Below are 17,603 nucleotides of genomic sequence, written 5' to 3'. Positions count from 1 at the left end.
AATTCAGTTTCTGTCTTTACTTGAGTCTATTTTGACAATTCATATTATCTAGCAAATTATCTATTACACCTAGATTCTAAAAGCTGATATAAAATTGTACATAATATTCTGGTTTTACCTTTTCTTTCAACATATTATTTTATTTTTAAAATACATGCATGTAGTGCTATATTCAAAGTTTTAAGAGGATACAAGGGAGAGTTTTCCTCCTGTCACCAGTTCCTTATATACCCTTTATGTACAATCAAATAGTACTGACATCCATTTATGTGTCTTAAATGTAAATGACTGATGTTCCAGTCTCATAGCACTAAACTGTGCCTGAAAGCTAGAAGTGGCTCACAGGCTAACATTTTATAACCTTTGCTTGAAGTTTTGAAAACTGGAACTCAAGTATGTCACTGTTTTGCCTACTGTATATAAGTGCAAAGCATGGAAAAAAACCATTAATCTGATATTTTATTGGAGGTTCTGAATACACATCAAAAATTTAACTAGGAACAATCCACGTAGTAAAATGATATGAATGTTCTTTTCTACTGAACTGATCAAAACACTTAGTGTTCTAACCCTGCAGCTATAGGCACATCATATTTGATTACATTATCTGCCCAAGCCCATGCCATCCCTTCTGTCTTTCAACAAACAATGTACAAACCACTCCCAACCAGTGGAAAATCCAGATGTAATATAATGATTATAGCAGACCTGCATGAAGACACATTCAATAATGTCATGTGAACTCAAAACATTTTTAAATCCTAAGGATCTTCTAACTCTATCACTCTTAATAACTGCCATGAAAAAAGGGGTGGACTAAGGCATTTGGACTAGCTCCAATTTAAGCAAAATATTCTTTTGCTAATATTTTTTATTGTTATAAAGTTGGCATTAAATCAATACATAAACTTCAGTTCAAGTAAGGTGGTTTAATTGTATTCCATAACTAAATAAAACACTAGAACAAAACAATTTATTGGAAGTAAAAGCAGCAGCAGGAGTAAAAGAAGAAGACTTAGAGGTCTTAGTTTTAGCACAAAATCTGAGAAAAGGCACTTGAACTTCAAATAGGAAATTTTATGCCTCAAATACTGAAAAATGATATAAAAATAAAAGAAATTATCATTAGAAGTATTCACTTTTGCCATAGCTTTCAGGTCACTGTTGGCAAACAAAGTCAGCAATACAGCTGATACGGCTGAGATGTACTTGTCAGAACACCTTCTTTTATCTTCCTGCTTGGTTTTTATAATCAGGAAAGTTTTTAGAGGGAGGAAAGAAAGAAGGAGGAACGGAGTATAAAAATGAATCAATAAAGAAGGGACAACTTTAGAAAGCTTATTTTTTTGGAAAACTTTTCCAATGTTCTGACTTCTAAGAAGTGTGTATTTTTTCATTTCTTCTCATTTTTTAAAAAGAATTCATTTACACTTCCCTGGTACACAAATAAAAGCAAACCACTTAAATAAAAAGTACTTTTTCTACTCAGAAAAATGTCTTTCTAAAGGGTCAATTTTATACTGCAATATATTTACCATTTCATAGTCTGGTACTTCCATCCGTTTTTTCAAACTCTGTACAAGTGGAATTAGTGATTCCATTCTGGAAAAAAGCCACCCCTCAATTAAACATCACACCACCTCAACTAAAATTACAGAAGCAAATGATAGATACGTAACATTTAAGGTATATCTTTAACAATACATTTCACATAATTGAGAAATGAAAGATAAAGACATTCAAATATCATCTTAAAATATTAAGAAATAAATGTTTTTTCTTACTTAAAAAAGTATACATTGTGTTAAACGTTGAAAATTAACACTCAAGAAACTGAGATTTTCCTCTTTTTTAAAAATAGAAGCTCTATTGTGATTTAAAATTATTTTGATCAATAAGAAAACTAAGTGCCTTGAGCACATGGTGTTGAAAAAGTTACCCAAAAGTTCAAAAAAAAATTAAGAATATATTTACTGACATACACAATTACACCTGGGAAAGTTCTATACCATTTAGTATACTAACACTAGTGCCTTTAAGTCATTTAAATTTTATTTATTATTTATTTTTGATGCTTTTTATTTTTGAGAGAGTGCACACAAGCAAGCGGGGGAGAGGCAGAGAGAAATGGAGATAGAATCTGAAGCAGGCTCCAGGCTCTGAGCTGTTGGCACAAAGCTTGACATGGGGCTTGAACTCGTGAACCATGAGATCATGACCTGAGCAGAAGTCGGACTTTTAACCAACTGAGCCAACCAGGTGCCCATTATTAAATTTAAATAGAACTCTTTGGGAGTCCTGACTGATGTTTCTAGTATTTTGTCTTCCCCATCAATATCTATGCAACTGCTAGGAGGGAAAAAAGAAAGCAAGAGGGGGTCATGGAGACCTATCTATCCACTCATTCTGTTACTCTCTTTTTATGAAAAGACTTTCTGGTCTTCTAGACCCTAATCACCTACTTTATTTAATTCTTTTTTTTTTTTCTTTCTGAGGGTAGGAACCCCTGCCCATTTATTATTATTTTTTTAATATGAAATTTATTGTCAAATTGGTTTCCATCTACTTTATGTACTTCTTAAGGAACAGTGAAGACTCCTTCATGCTGAGGGTCTGGCTCTTCAGGGGCATGGTAAATTTGGGGAGATTCTTCTTGCTGTCTCACCTACTTTTCCTTTGTGCTATTCTATTTTCCCTCCATTCCAATCATGGTCTGGACTCATTTCTGTTGTAGCCTCATTGTTTCTTCAACTCTGTGACAGAACTCTGCAAGTGCTGAAGAGTTAACTGGGCATGCTTACCAGGCACAGTGGGTTTCAGTGAAAGTGGCCCCATCTATAGGCTAGATCCAGGACTCCAAGGTTTTCATGCTATTTTAAGTTTTAAACTCGGCTTGAGACATCACAAATTCACAAAATAGTAGGTACTTTTCAATGTTTCTAGGAAGAATCATGTTCTGTGAGATATTTCTAGATCTCCCTCTTCCATCATAATTTCAAGAAGGAGGGAATCATTTTTTGAATGAGTTCCCTATACTGAAGAAGAAGAGCATTAACTGATGTTAAAGCGCCTGGTCAATATTTATTGATGTGATGAATACAATTATGGTTTTTATTCCATACTACTCTTTTTTTAGAGATAATAAAGTTTTATAATGTTTATATTTCAGGGAGGTTTCTCAATATTTGAAACAAAAATTACACTGAATATTTTGAATAGCCATATTCAATGGGCTAATATTTTGAATTAGCCATACAATTCCTCTCTCCAGAGGCAACCTCTATTCCAGTTTCCTATGTATTCTTCTAGAAATCTGATGAATTATTACCAATAACAATGACATAATAAGACTTAGTGGCCCAAAGTACTATGATTTTAACTTTCTAATTTATGTTGGTATCTTATGACTGATTTCTTACATTTACACTGTGGAGAATAATCTGTTTGTGAGAGATCAATTTGAAAATAAGCTGGTTCTGGTCTTCCTATGCTCATGGGGACAAAAAAGTTGATGTCTGATGGTTCCATTTTAGTTTTCAGGCTTTTTGTTGAGTCTATATGATTTAAAGAATTATTTCAAAGACTCAACATCACTAATCATTAAGGAAATGCAAACCAACACCACAGTAAGAAATTACCTCACATAAGTCAGAATGGCTAGTATCAAAGAACAAGAAAAGAACAAGTGTCGGTGAGGATGTGGAGAAAAGGAAGCCTTTGTGCACTGTCTGCAAAAATGTAAACTGGTACAGCCACTATGGAAAATAGTATGGAGGTTCCTCAAAAAATTAAAAATAGAAATACCATATGATCCAGTAATTCCACTACTTGGTATTTATTCAAAGAAAACAGAAACACTAATTTGAAAAGATATATCCACTCCTATTGTTACTGCAGTATTATTTGTTATAGTCAAGATATGAAAGCAACCCAAGTGTCCATCGATAGACAAATGAATAAAGAAAACGTAAGACAGATATATGCACATACACATGTCTATGTATACAATGGAATATTACCTAGACATAAAAAAGAATGAAATCTTGACATTTATGACAACATGGATGAACCTAGAGTATCATGCTCAGTGAAGTAAGTTTGATAAGTACCACATGATTTCACTTGTGCAATCTAAAGCAGGACAAATGAACAAACAAAAACAGAAACAGACTCATAAATACAGAGAACCAGTGGCTGCCAGAGGGGGTGGGGAGACAGGTGAAACAGGTGAAGGGGATTAAGAGGTCCAAATTTCCAGTTATAAAAATAAGTCACAGGAATAAAAACTAAAGCATAGGGAATACAGTCAATGGTATAATAATATTGTATAGTAACAGGTGGTAACCACATTTATTGTGGTGAGCACTATAGAATATATCGAATTGTCGATTCATTATGTTGTATACCTGAGACTAATATAATATTGTACGTCAACTACACTTCACTAGAAAAAAATAGAATTAGTTCCAAGAAAAGTAACTACACTATTTATGTCAACATTCTTTCAAACTTGCTTTTTAACACTAAAGGCACTCTTCACCCCACCCTATAAATCGACAAATGATCACACGAAAAGAACTTTCTCTTCATGTTTTCAAGGTAATGTTAATGCTGAGACAATTGGCCAAATAGATGACCTGATGAAGAATCCAGCTTTCAAATCGTGCTTCCTCATATGATGGGCAGTTTTGACCTTGTACTCACATTGGGTTATCCTTAAAAGGAAGCAAATTTTCACATTTTAATTTACCAATCTAGTAATTTACTTTTTTATTGATAGGTTAATTTTTTTTTTCTTACTCTCCTTTGAATGGGGGCTGTCTTACAAATCATTAATCTTCTGTAAGACCCAGCACCACATCTTATGGGGCAGCTACTGCACAATGATTAAAAGCATACCCACTTACTATGGGACTCAGAGCAACTTAAACCTCTGTGTCTTAGCTTCCTCACCTATAAAATGAACACAAAGTCTTAAGATTATTAGAAGGAATAAATGAGATAAATGCAAGAAAAAAATCTTACAACTGGGCATATAGATAGCACCTAGTAAAGGCTAGCTATTGCTAGTAAATTTGTGTTGGCATTTTTTTTTTTTAAGATACTATTTTTAAGTAAGCACTACACCCAATGTGGGGCTCCAACTCACAACCCTGAGATCAAGCATCACATGCTCTACAAACTGAGCCAGCCAGCATCCTTGTGTTGGCATTTAATACTAATTTTTAAAAAGTAATTTATCTAGCAAACTTAACAATATATCTAGGACTGAAATAAAGTTGGGTAAAAAATGTTTCAAGGTCTTACCCAGGGTTTGAAGCCCATTTCTGTACCGTTTCTTCATCATCACCATCACACAAATCAGCAAAAGCAGCTTCTAAATCTTCTAACTGATGAATTCGAGTATCAACACAATCTACCAAATCTTCCTTTAAGTACATTGAAAAGCCAAGATTATAATTTTTCTTTGAAAAAAGAAGTGAAATTCCATTACAATGAAAATATCAGTTCAATTAGTTAAACCATGACTTGTAAGTACTAACCATGGGTTTACCCAATAAACACACAAAGATTCTGGTGAGATGTCCGAGAGCACTCTAACGGGCTATAAGATATTATTAGATATGTAACAGACAAAACGCAAAAGAAATAAATGAAGGATACCTCTGTCAGGTTGGTATCAGGCTTTTTAAATTGGTACAACTCTTGTAAGATTTTGTATTCTTCCTGGAAAACAAAACAAAAACCCATATAGTAGGGGAAAAAAACCTAATTTTTTTGATGATATTCTTTAAGTAAAAATGGCTGTGATATTAGGAAGATAGATAATTATTTAAAAATCAGTCTGTGAAAATCCAGCAAATGTATAGTTCAGATATCGTTATAAACACTGTCATTTCTATACTGACAAGAATGTATGAAATAGCTATGGAAAAGACTTGATATGAAAGATTTTTAATAATATTCTACTCTACAAATTGGTACATCCTAGGATCTAAACAGATTTTCGCTATTTACAGGAAATATACATGTCCTGAATAACAAAAGAACGCTCCAGGTTCACTTTGCAGCCCTTTCCCTAGCTGCAAAAGAGAACCCTGAAATTTAAAGGTGATAGGGGGGGCGCCTGGGTGGCTTGGTCGGTTGGGCATCCGACTTCAGCTCAGGTCACGATCTCGCGGTCCGTGAGTTCGAGCCCTGCGTCGGGCTCTGTGCCGACAGCTCAGAGCCTGGAGCCTGTTTCAGATTCTGTGTCTCCCTCTCTCTGTGACCCTCCCCCGTTCATGCTCTGTCTCTCTCTGTCTCAAAAATAAATAAACGTTAAAAAAAAAAAAAAAATTAAAGGTGATAGGGGAGGCAGTTACAATGGAAGAAGGATACTTTCTAAGCACTGACTTTGCAGGAGAGTGTCTCTCTTCATTCAGCACACTAAATAGCCCCATTATACATGGGTATATCTGGCTCCAAAATCCCATTTAGGAGTATTGTTGAGAAGAAATTATATGCAAGAGCTGAAGTTCACAAAGCACAGTGTTGTGCCACTACCCTCACTGTAATAATCCTGTGACTTGGGTGTGATTATTTTGATTTTATACTTGAACTGTGGGTCAGAAAGGTTAAGTAACTTTCCCAAGAAGCAATAAGCAGAAGCAACAAACAGAACTTAACTCTGGACTTCTGCACATGCTCTTTAAAAAAGGTAAACAAGTGACTTTAACTACATTAAAAAAAAGTCTATTAAATTATAAAGTACACTACATGCTCTTTTCCAAAAGTTCCATAGTACCAAATGGTATAAAGGATACAAAAATCTCCACTACCCAGGTTTCCTGATAGTACTGGAAAAGGAATACCTGCCATTAAGTTCCTTATGTAACTTTTTAGAAATTTTCATTAAAAATATTTGATGAGTATATTTGTAAAATAAATTCCTAAAGTCAGTTTCTTCAGCTTTCAGACACGCCTATTCTTCAAGTTTTCTAAATAGCTCTAAGGTCATTTCATAATTCTAAGAACTTGTGGTTATAGTCACTGGCTCCAAATACAACAGCAGGAAGAAATAGAGAGCAATTTTTCTCCCTTATTTACAAGTTGGGAAAATACTCTAGGTCCCCCATTCTTGTTCCAGATTACACTAAATCCTCAAATCTTACCTATTTTTAATCATTACCTACTTAGAGGTCTTTAATAACTTAGATAAACCACCATGGCTTCTTATACGTACATATTATGATTGTAAGGTGCAACATCGTTGTTATAATCAAACACTGAATTTGGGTAGAAAAAATACAGTTGATCTGAATCACTGAAATAGGTCTGAATAACCTCCCAAATGTTGAAGAAAGCAGTTGTGCCCATAAAATGCACCTAGGAATGCTCATTTGGATCATGAATTTACCAGTTTCTTAAATGCCTAGTTCTATCTCAGATCTGTGCATACTAATATTGTCTGGTGATTTGCATTTAAGATCTGATGAGGTACCCTGCGGATTAGAGGCCTGAATCATTAGCTGCAAATAGTACATGTGTGATCAGGCACCTGATTGTTCAGTGAAAAATCTGTCACACAGGGCTTTCTTTACATGTATAGAATATCTCTGGAAAGATACACCAAGAAACTGGTGATGTTTCTTTCTTAGTTTTTTCAACTACCCATGTACGTATTACCTCAATAAACACAAAATAAATACTATCTAGAGCAGGGATTTGCAACCCACAGCTCACAACCTGTTTTTGTATGGCCTTCAAGTTAAGAAAGGTACATATAAACTTCAATTTAAAAAAAGGTATGTATAATTTAAAAATGTTTAAATACAACAAGGAAGAATGTGTGATAGAGACCATATGGGACCCCCAATAAAGTAATTAATATCTGGTTGCTTGCAGAAAATTTGCTGAGCCCTGATCTAGAGAAATGTCATACAATTCTCAAGATCTACATTTTAAAAATGCCACTTGTTTACCTGAGTGAACATTTCTTTGAAGGGATTCTTGACTGAAAAAAAATCCAAGTCAATATCCAAAACAAATGCATCCCCTTTCCTCAAAATTTCTAGAATTTCCCCAGTGCTGACTGTTGTCTGGCATTCTTGGCTTTCAGAAAAGCATGGATGTGACTGCTCTAGGCAAGTTTGGCCCTTCTTCTGTGTCACTGTGTCCTTTTCCAGTCCTTCTGAATAAGAGTCACAGTTAGTAGAGGCAGTGTTTTCTGCATCTTCCAGTGCTAGCTTTGGCTTCTTAGCAGAAGACACCGCATCATTTTCTTCTTGATTGTTACAGAGTTTGTAAGGTTTCACCATAATCACATCCAATTGCAAAGGTTTTTGGTTCTCTAGCTGGTCTTCAGTTACATAAAGACCGTCACTTAGAAAGTAATGATCTGTACTTGTAACCCTGCATTAGAGGAAAAAACTATTTTAAAGACAAATGGACAAATTAGCTGACATTTCATATAGTATTTCCAAAGCACTCAGAAACATAACAAAGAACATATTTAACAAAAGCTAAGAGCTATCCCTACTTTTTGTAATTCCTGTTCTTCTGCAGAAATAGCATTCCCCAAATTTTTAGCTGGGCACACAACTGCCCAAAGTAAAGACTGTTAAGTAAAGATTTCATAATCTACCTTGCAGCCAGGTGTGGCCATTTGACTAAGTTCTGGCCTAAGGCTGTGAATGGAAAAGAAGTGTATAAAACCTTGCTCTCCTTTCCTCACTGACTGGCATATGAACATGGAAGTGGCAAGCCCACCTTGGACTATGAGGACAAAGGCAATACTCTAGAGATGAAGCAAAAAGATAAAAGGAACTGGAGTTGCTGAACTGGTAAACTGCCACAAAGGCCCTGGGCTGCATGTGGTAAACTCTCATATGAGAAAGAAATAAATGATCTTCTTTAATTAACCTAGTCAGTAGAATCTGACGCAGGGCTTGAACTCATGAACTGTGAGATCATGACCTGAGCCGAAGTCGGATGCTTAACCAAATGAGCCACCAAGGGGCCCCTTTAAGCTAGTGTTTTGGAGCTCATATCAGCTGAAACTTTAACCAAATAATCACTTACGAGAAAAACTGTATCTGGAAATAATTTCTGTTAACAGAAACTCCCTCCGATGTGTTTCAAAGCTTTGTCAAATTTTATATGAACATATTTTAATATGAAAAGCAACTTAAAAATGTTATACATATGCAGAATGCATTTTACAAGTTACAGATTTCTACTCAGTAAGTTCTTAGCTTTTCACTATTTTATGCCTTAGTAAATACTTTGAAAAGCAAAACTAAGTGCTTCTTCCAGAGGCAGGCTCTATCCAACTAAAATAAAGGTCAATATTTATTTTCTACTCCCCCTCCTCCAGTTATACAGCCTTAAACTTAAAAAGGTATTAATTTTCCAAAATAAGATTAATGACATAATAAAGCTAATATCCAGGCTTCTTACAAATTATGCCATCCTAAGAAAGGCAAAGCCTGTATCCTCCAAACTAAATTTGCATTCTTCTTTTTTTTTTTAATTTTATTTTTAATGTGTATTTATTTTTGAGACAGAGAGAGACAGAGCATGAACAAGGGAGGGTCAGAGAGAGAGGGAGACACAGAATCAGAAGCAGGCTCCAGGCTCTGAGCCATCAGCCCAGAGCCCGACGCAGGGCTCGAACTCATGGACCGCGAGATCGTGACCTGGGCTGAAGTCGGACGTCTAACTGACTGAGCCACCCAGGCGCCCCTGCATTCTTCTTTAATAGAGGACCCTTCACATTCATCTCATCACAAGAGAATGTAGAAAGTCAAGAACATGTTGATATTTATAAAGATAATTACAGTATTGCAATACACATAAAACATTGATTAAACTGCTTATACAACAAAAACAGTTGCACATGTAACTCAAGTCAGAGAATGCTGTAATTTAATTTAGGTTAATTACCTAAAGTTAGTCATAGTACTAAAATGAAAACTCCAAATCTACTTTTTAGCTATTGGATTTACAAAAAACAAAACAAAACAAAAAAAAAAACCCAAAATGAGATAATTTTGCTTTTCCACTGCTAACTGTTAAATTCAGTGGACAGGGGCGCCTGGGTGGCTCAGTTGGTTGGGCGTCCGACTTCAGCTCAGGTCACGATCTCGCGGTCCGTGAGTTCGAGCCCCGCGTCGGGCTCTGGGCTGATGGCTCAGAGCCTGGAGCCTGCTTCGGATTCTGTGTCTCCCTCTCTCTCTGCCCCTCCCCCGTTCATGCTGTGTCTCTCTCTGTCTCAAAAAAAAAATAAATAAACATTAAAAAAAAAAATTCAGTGGACAATAGTTATATTGTAAGGAAATAGCATTTCCTTAAATATATAAATCATTAAATATATATATGTATAAGGTATTTCACTGATTTAACGGAATTAGTCATCAATGGAGCCCGAATTCCAGAAGATGGAGACCATATTATTCAAAACCAACTTGACTAGCAACAAAATATAAATGACATGTGAAGAAGGTCCAGAGACATGAAAGCTTGGTTCCTGGTGTTTTGAGAACTATTTAAATAGTTGAGGCTTAATCTGACCCTATCTGTATGTAGAGAACTTACAAGTTATTATGGGGATTCAAAGTAAGATAAAAGAAGAATTCATTCCCTTTCACACTCACAAATATGATGAAATTACCTGATGGTTGTGGTAGAAGTGTCTCTGCCTACTAAAAAGTGATGTTTTCCCTCTCTGATTTGCTGAGCCCACGTGGGATGAAGCCATAGAACATGAGAAAAATGGCCAGCATAAACTGCAGGCATAATCCAATTCTCAATACTTAATTCTCTGGAAAAGAAATAGAAAGCATGAAAGAAATAGAAATAGAAAGAATAGAAAAAAAGAATAGAAAGCATGAGTGGGCTTTCCAAATGTAATTTCACCCAGAACAAGATTTTAACAACTTTCGTAATGACATCAAGGGCTTATTTCCCTTTTTCATTGTACTGACATTTGCACTAACAGTGCAAAGCAATGGTGGGCTGATGTCCTGAGATTAATCAAGGCAACAGCATCAACTCTACTAGTAGTCACTGTATTCTTCACTACCAAACACCACTGACCCCTCCCAAAGCCAGTTTCATGTAAAAAAACAAAAAAAAGCCAGTTTACTAGTTTACTAAACCTTGATCCTGAATATACATTTTAAATAGTCTGTGCAGTAAAATGAGAAATGCACAAAAAGTACTTCTGCTACATACTTTGAGGTACCATGATTGTTTCAAGGAAAAGTACTTGTGACTGAATTGAAAACACCATTTTTCCTGAAAGAAAGATTGATCAACATACAATGGTTATTCAGACTTGAAATTGAATTGTTGGATTTCCACATTCGAACTGAGCTTTAAGAACCACTACTTGTCAAGTTTTGGTATGGTACTGAATATTCATAATTATCTGAAAAAGCTATGAAAATACTGTTCCTAAATTTTCTTCATATAGTTCCACCAAAACAACATATGGCAACAAATCGAATGCAGAAGGAGATAGAAATAGCTGTCTCTTATAAAGGCAAATATTAAAGAGATGGGAAAAAAACTTAAATATTGTTATTCTTCTCCCCAGATACTTTGCTTTAGAAAATACATTTTTCATAAAAATATCATATTTATGCTAACACATACAGGTTTATTAATTTGAATGAATTATTACTTTAAACATTTCTCAGTTTTAATTTCAAATATGGTAAATGTCAATAGATGTAACCTACACTTAGAAGAAAGCTCAGTAATTTTTAGGAATATACAGGAATCCTGAGACTAAAAAGCTTAAGAATTATTCTACAACTGTACAGTCTGCATACTTATAACTTTTTTCAATTTCTAAAATATGAAATCTCTAAATTTATAAAAGAGACTAACAACAATGGTAGCCCTACCACATTTCTTTAGAAATTAGCGCTCTAGGGGCGCCTGGATGGCTCAGTCGGTTGAGCATCTGACTTTGGCTCAGGTCATGATCTCATGGTTTGTGGGTACGAGCCCTGCGTAGGGGTCTGTGCTGACAGCTCTGAGCCTGCAGCCTGCTTTGGATTCTGTGTCTCCTTCTCCCTCTACCCCTCCCTTACTTGTACTCTGTCTCTCATAAATAAATAAATAAATAAAATAAATAGTGCTCTAAAATGGGGTTCTGGAAAAAGTTAACTAAAAGAAATGTAGTAGGCTAAAATTAATTCATGTAAACATCTATCTCTTAATTTTATATTATAAATAAAAGTTACTGCTATGTAACTTTTTACCTGATATGAGTAGACTACATTCTAACAAAATGCATACATAAACAGTGGCAGAATTTCAGAGAACTTTATTACTAAAGAAAGGCTTATAAGTCAATGTTTATAGATACATTAGGTATGATCCTTCCTGTGGATTGAGGTACAAATTGCGAGGTTGGAAGGACAATACTGGAAGAAAGGATATACAAATTAAAGATGTGTTGCCTATATAATTATTGAATAATGTGTTTAAGACACATTATCTTGTGCCTTAGTATTCAGACTTTTTAAGTGGAGGGGTAGGGAGAACTGGCTCAAGTAACATCTAAAGTCTCTTCTACTTCTTTCATTGGCTGGGCCACATTTTTTTTTTTTAAATCAGATTTTATTTAATTAATTAATTAATTAATTTAATGTTTATTTGTTTTGAGAGAAAGAGAACATGAGTGGAGGAGAGACAGAGAGACACAGAACCCGAGGCAGGATCTAGGCTCTGAGCTATTAGTACAGACAGCAATGTGGGGCTTGAACCCACAAACCAGGAGATCATGACCTATGCCGAAAACTGGATGCTTAATGGGCTGAGCCACCCAGGTGCCCCAGGCTACCTGTTTTTGTAAATAAAGGTTTATTGGAACATAGCTACACTCACTTGTTACATAGTGTCCACCGTTGCTTTCATACTACAAGGGCAGAGATAAGTAGTTGCAACGCAGACTGTATGGCCAGCAAGCCTAAAATATTTAATATCTGGCTCTTTATGAAAAAGTCAACAATTGGTGTAATTAAAATAAAACAGGCAAAGAAAAGAAAAAGAAAACACATGAGCTCAGCAAAGTCTAGTTCCCTTAATAGTTCATCACATCTGCAAACTGTATTTCAAGCAAATAAAAGATCTCTAACAGGGGTGCCTGGCTGGCTGTTGGTGGAGCATGCAACTCTTGGTCTCAAGCTCTTGAGTTCGAGCCCCACACCAGGGGCAGAGTTCACTTAAAAACAAAACAAAACAAAATATCATTAACAAAAATCACGTATTACCCAAAAAGTGTTTCCTTGTCAAACACAGTGTCAGCTGGCATATTCACAGGAATAAGGAGGTCTGGATGTGAATCGAAATGCACAAAACTTATATTACTGGCAGGAAGATGCTTTGAGCCAATGGCCCGGTATATGTAAGGCAGGACCTGTAAAAACACACGCACACATTCAGAATTGGCACTGAAATCATGAGCATCCGCTCAGCTGCAGACTGAGAAACCATGCTAAACGTAGCCGCCCGGAGTTCGAAGCGCACCGAATCGTTAAACGGTAGGCAAATACGAAATCTGTTCGTCCTAGGTGGGTTTAGATAACGTTCTCCAGCTTTTTTCCCTCAGAAGTCCCAGGTTGCACCTCCAAAGGCCTTAATGGGCATCTCTTGCTGCCATCTTGCCCCCAACACAAACTCAGAAGATGAAGCGGGTAAACAGATGGGCTCTCAGGAAAAGACCGGGCAATGAAGACACATTCCGGCATTAAGGGTGTGTTCAAGCCACCCTGGGTCTCCTGGCCTTTTCCACACCTTAGGATGGTGCAGCCGTGCTAGGTAGTCTGTCAAGCTCTGTGGCTCTAGATTTAAACCGGAAATGGACAGCACCGCTTAACCCACGCTTGGCTTTTGCTCAGGTCCATGCACTCTATCTCTAGGTCCTGGGAAACCCAACTTCCCGCCTCTCCTCTTAACTTTCTCCATCCATAAATCCGGAGCCCACTCCTTCCCTCTTTCATATCCGGACAATCCCCAAGGTCTACTAAAAAAAAAAAAAAAAAAAAAAAAAAAAAAAAAAAAAAGTCTTAGATGCATGATCCTCCCTCATAGGCTTCCAGAAGACCAGATAAAGGCACCATTTTAGCTACTCCAAAGTAGCCCTACCATAAAAAATAGAAAACACCTTCAGTGTTTACAAACGCAGGGGTCTGTGTTAGAAAGATTTATAAGGAAGCTTTTTAATGTTTATTTTTGACAGAGCGCGCGAGAGAGCGAGCGAGAGACAGAACGCAAGCGGGGGAGGGCCAGAGAGGGAGCGAGACGCAGAATCCGCAGCAGGCTCCAGGCTCACCGCTGCCCGCACAGAGCCCCAGGCGGGGTTGAACCCCCGAGACCGTGACCTGAGCCGAAGTCGGATGCTTAACCGACTGGGCCACCCGGGCCACCCCATATTGAAGGATTTATGTACACACCTAGCACACAATACTAGCAGCGGCCCTAAGGGTGCTAAGGTGATAGTCCCGTTTCGCAGATGACAGCCCACATTCTTTGCTAAAACCTTCCCATCTACACGGCAGGACTGTGTTGGAGACGCCAGGGAGAGCTGGAAGCCTCCGTTAAGAAGCAGGTAAAGGACACGGGACTCTGCAGTCAGAATGCGCAGGTTCGAAGCCCGACGCCACCAGTTGTTGGTTGTGGGATTTCTGGGCAAATCGCGAGGGTTAAATGAATTGCCCGACGCATACTCAGCGAACCATAAATGTCAGGGCCTGTTCCTCCCAGTTAGTCATTTTGGTGTTTTTTTCCCCACAGCAATGGAACTCGCGCGGGTAACAAATTCCGATTATCTCCGGCCTTCGATGCCGAGGCTCCGCCGCCTCCCGGGCCCTCACGCGATTCTGCCTCAGGACCCAGCAGTCGCCGGCTCACCTCCTGGTGATCCTCCACGACCCACACTGGGAGTTTGGAGTAGCGCCGGAGGCGAGCGCGCTCTCCCACAGAGTCTGCGCTCATGGTTTCCCTGTCAGCGTCCTTGCCAGCCGCAGTGCCGAGGCTAGGACTCCCGAAAGCGGGAGCTGCGGCCTCACAGACCCTCCCGGGTGGAAACGCGCGCTCACCCGGTTGTGGTTCCTTATTGGAAGATGTAGAGGACAGGGGGCGGGCGCCGAGGGGTTCTACAAAGACTATTGGCTTAATTATCCATCGCTCTAGTTGACGGACCAATCACTGCGCACAAGGCGCTGTGGCCAGCCCAGAAGCTTTCTCTGTAGAGGTCCAGCTTTCTCCGGTTTGCTTTTTAATTTCCTCGGTTTCCTGTTCCGGAGGCGCGGGAGGCGCTACAGTCCTGGCGGCTGTAGAATAATCCTAGCTTTGCTTTGACGGCAACCTCGCGGCGCGAGAGCCTTTTGTAGGTAAAAGGGGCAACTTGCGGGTGTTGGAAGAGGGAGCGTTTCCGAGTGTCCGGGTTTAAACGGGGCTAAGAGCCCGGGGCTGGGGCGAGAGGCGCCTTTGAGTTCTGGTCGTGCAGCCCCTCTTCAGTTCTGCAGCTAAGGGCAAAAAAGCGACCCTAGGCCCGAATCCCGCAAATAGAAATGAAAAATGAGACCTTTCATTCATTTGTGGAACGCAGGCGGTGGTCCAGGCCCGGGGCTGCCGGGGTCTCGGAGTGCCGCGAGACCCTGAGCCCAGCGCTTGCCTCGTGGGGCTCACAGTCTGGCGGGAGATGCAAACAGGGGAAACCGCAACTACAGATGAGCTCGACGAAGGTGACCGGCCTGCAGATGCAAGTGGGGGGAAAGGTGTTCTTAACGTAGTTGCGCACTTTGCAACTCTTTGAGCATAGGCTGATGTTCCTGGTCGTGTTAACTGTACAAAGCAGTTCCCTCAGTTTTCCTGCTTCCAGACAAGCAGTCTAGGAGTAGACCTACGCCGCAAACAATTACTTTTCCAGTTGCAGTGAATTCCTTGACTTTTGAATTAAAATTTGCATCCATAAGATAGCCCGACTATGCCTTTAATATGTCAGTTTCATAATTAGTGTTTTCAGATATTCTCTCCATAGAAACATCCATGAGGATCTAATCCTGAAAGTATAACTATTACACACTGTCCAACAGTGTTAGTGTTCCTGTTTCGCACCTCTAGGTTCAGTACACTCCTTTGTATTCCTCTAGACGCTGTGTTGAAATCTTTTCTCTTGTTTATTGCTTTATTTAAGGAAAATGTATTTGGAAGTGGATTGAGAGCTTGAGTCTTGCAGGCTGTGTGTCTTACTCAACTTGGAGTCTGTGGGGCCTGTGACATGTATAGGCTCGTTGAATATTGTATGAATCAGTGAAAAGGTCCACTCTTTGGTTTTGATAATGCAAATCTGTGCTGGATATATGTGAAAGGGAAATGTACAGTAGCAAGTAGAAACATATGCCATTGGTGAGATAGTAAACATTTATTGACCACCTATGTGCAGGATGTTCTGCCAGGAGCTGTGAAGGATACAGAAATGACTTATGAATCAACACATGTCCTCAAGGAGCTAATAACCTAGTGGAGAAGTTAGAAATGTACACACATGACTATAATATGAGGCAGTCTCTGGTAAGTGCTGTAAAAGAACTAAGTATGGACTAAGCAATGGTAGTCTAGGGGGAGTGGGGTTATTTTCTAAAGGGAACTAGGCAAGGCTTCCCGGAAGAGGTGGCATTTGTAGGTAGATGAAAATTCAGTGGGCAGATTAATATGAGTAGGGAATTTTAGAAGAGTGGGAGCAAAGAACAAGCTGGCTGATAGCACCTGGTAGGTTAGGCAACTGGGGAAATCTGGGATCATAGGCACTTCACAGGGAAGGTAATGGAGGATAAGCCTGCAAGAAGTTGGGTCCAGGTTGTGAAGGGCCTTAAATGCCAAACATGGAGTTTGAATTTGATTCCATTGGCCGTGAACCATAAGTAGCCTGTGGTGGCAAGATCAACTGGGTAGGTCCTGGGTTTATCATGAAGGTCTTAGCCTGAATAATAATCATAAGTCAGACCATATTTGGTGCCTACTAGTTATTAAGCACAGTGATTGGCACTGCTATATAATCTGAAATTATTTTCGTGAGCCTTTTGAAAATCTACCTTAAGCCTATTGGTAAAGCTTTTAGTTAGACTTTAAGAGGATGCTTCTGCATTAAAGTTCTTTGCACTTAATATTTATTTATTTAGTTTTTAAAACCTTTTGCTGAAGCTTAAGTATTTGGAAAGCCGTTCATGTTCACAGAATTCTTCAGTGGAAAGAGTTGAGAATGAAATCAAGGATAACTGTTGTGTTTACAAAGTTATTTTGTTAGTATGCTAAGTGCATTAGAGAATGCAAAAATCAATGTTCAGATAATTGCGGACATTAGCAGTTTGGGAAACATTTTTATGTGTATTTTATTCTTTCTGTTCTCTCTGTTCTGTTTTATTCTTTCTGTTCTCCCTATTCTTTCTGTTCTGTTCTCTAGAGTTTATATTCTCTGTGGAAGATGTGACGTATCCAGACAGTACGTCATGATGCAAGGCAATACGTGGTGAGTAGTGTGACAGTCATGGCAGGGGTTTTGGAAGAACAGAGAGAAGAAGAGAAACACTGGCACTGGGCCCTGA

General features: G+C 38.4%; 2 protein-coding genes across 13 annotated transcripts in view; one reads left to right on the top strand and one right to left on the bottom strand.

Moving 5' to 3' along the window:
• Positions 1-15,091, bottom strand: part of CA1H5orf22 (chromosome A1 C5orf22 homolog) — a 30,102-nt gene extending 15,011 nt beyond the window's left edge. For 3 of the 6 annotated variants that reach the window (XR_014137872.1, XM_081796021.1, XM_060634406.2), the window contains exons 1-7: positions 14,908-15,091; positions 13,269-13,414; positions 10,655-10,804; positions 7,965-8,394; positions 5,665-5,727; positions 5,308-5,429; positions 1,536-1,602 (exon numbers count right to left, since the gene is read on the bottom strand). Coding sequence is in view for 5 of the 6 variants with exons in the window: in XM_081796021.1 (XP_081652147.1) it covers positions 1,536-1,602; positions 5,308-5,429; positions 5,665-5,727; positions 7,965-8,394; positions 10,655-10,804; positions 13,269-13,414; positions 14,908-14,991 (1,062 nt within the window). In the remaining variant the exon portion in view is untranslated. The other 3 variants (XM_060634410.2, XM_078444608.1, XM_060634409.2) reach the window with 3 other exon arrangements.
• A 173-nt stretch (positions 15,092-15,264) lies between these two features.
• The window catches only part of DROSHA (drosha ribonuclease III), a 125,369-nt gene continuing 123,030 nt past the window's right edge, over positions 15,265-17,603 (top strand). For 4 of the 7 annotated variants that reach the window (XM_078444603.1, XM_078444605.1, XM_078444602.1 and 1 more), the window contains exons 1-3: positions 15,265-15,385; positions 16,445-16,572; positions 17,462-17,527. In XM_078444603.1, the coding sequence (XP_078300729.1) occupies positions 17,508-17,527 (20 nt within the window). In that variant the 5' untranslated portion in view covers positions 15,265-15,385; positions 16,445-16,572; positions 17,462-17,507. Of the gene's footprint in view, positions 15,390-16,444; positions 16,573-17,461; positions 17,528-17,603 lie in introns of all 7 variants that reach the window. The other 3 variants (XM_078444591.1, XM_078444592.1, XM_078444595.1) reach the window with 3 other exon arrangements.

Source organism: Panthera onca, chromosome A1, assembly GCF_046562875.1.
Source record: "Panthera onca isolate mPanOnc1 chromosome A1, mPanOnc1 haplotype 2, whole genome shotgun sequence".
Classification (NCBI taxonomy): domain Eukaryota; kingdom Metazoa; phylum Chordata; class Mammalia; order Carnivora; family Felidae; genus Panthera; species Panthera onca.
This window is presented reverse-complemented; position numbering and strand designations above follow the sequence as displayed.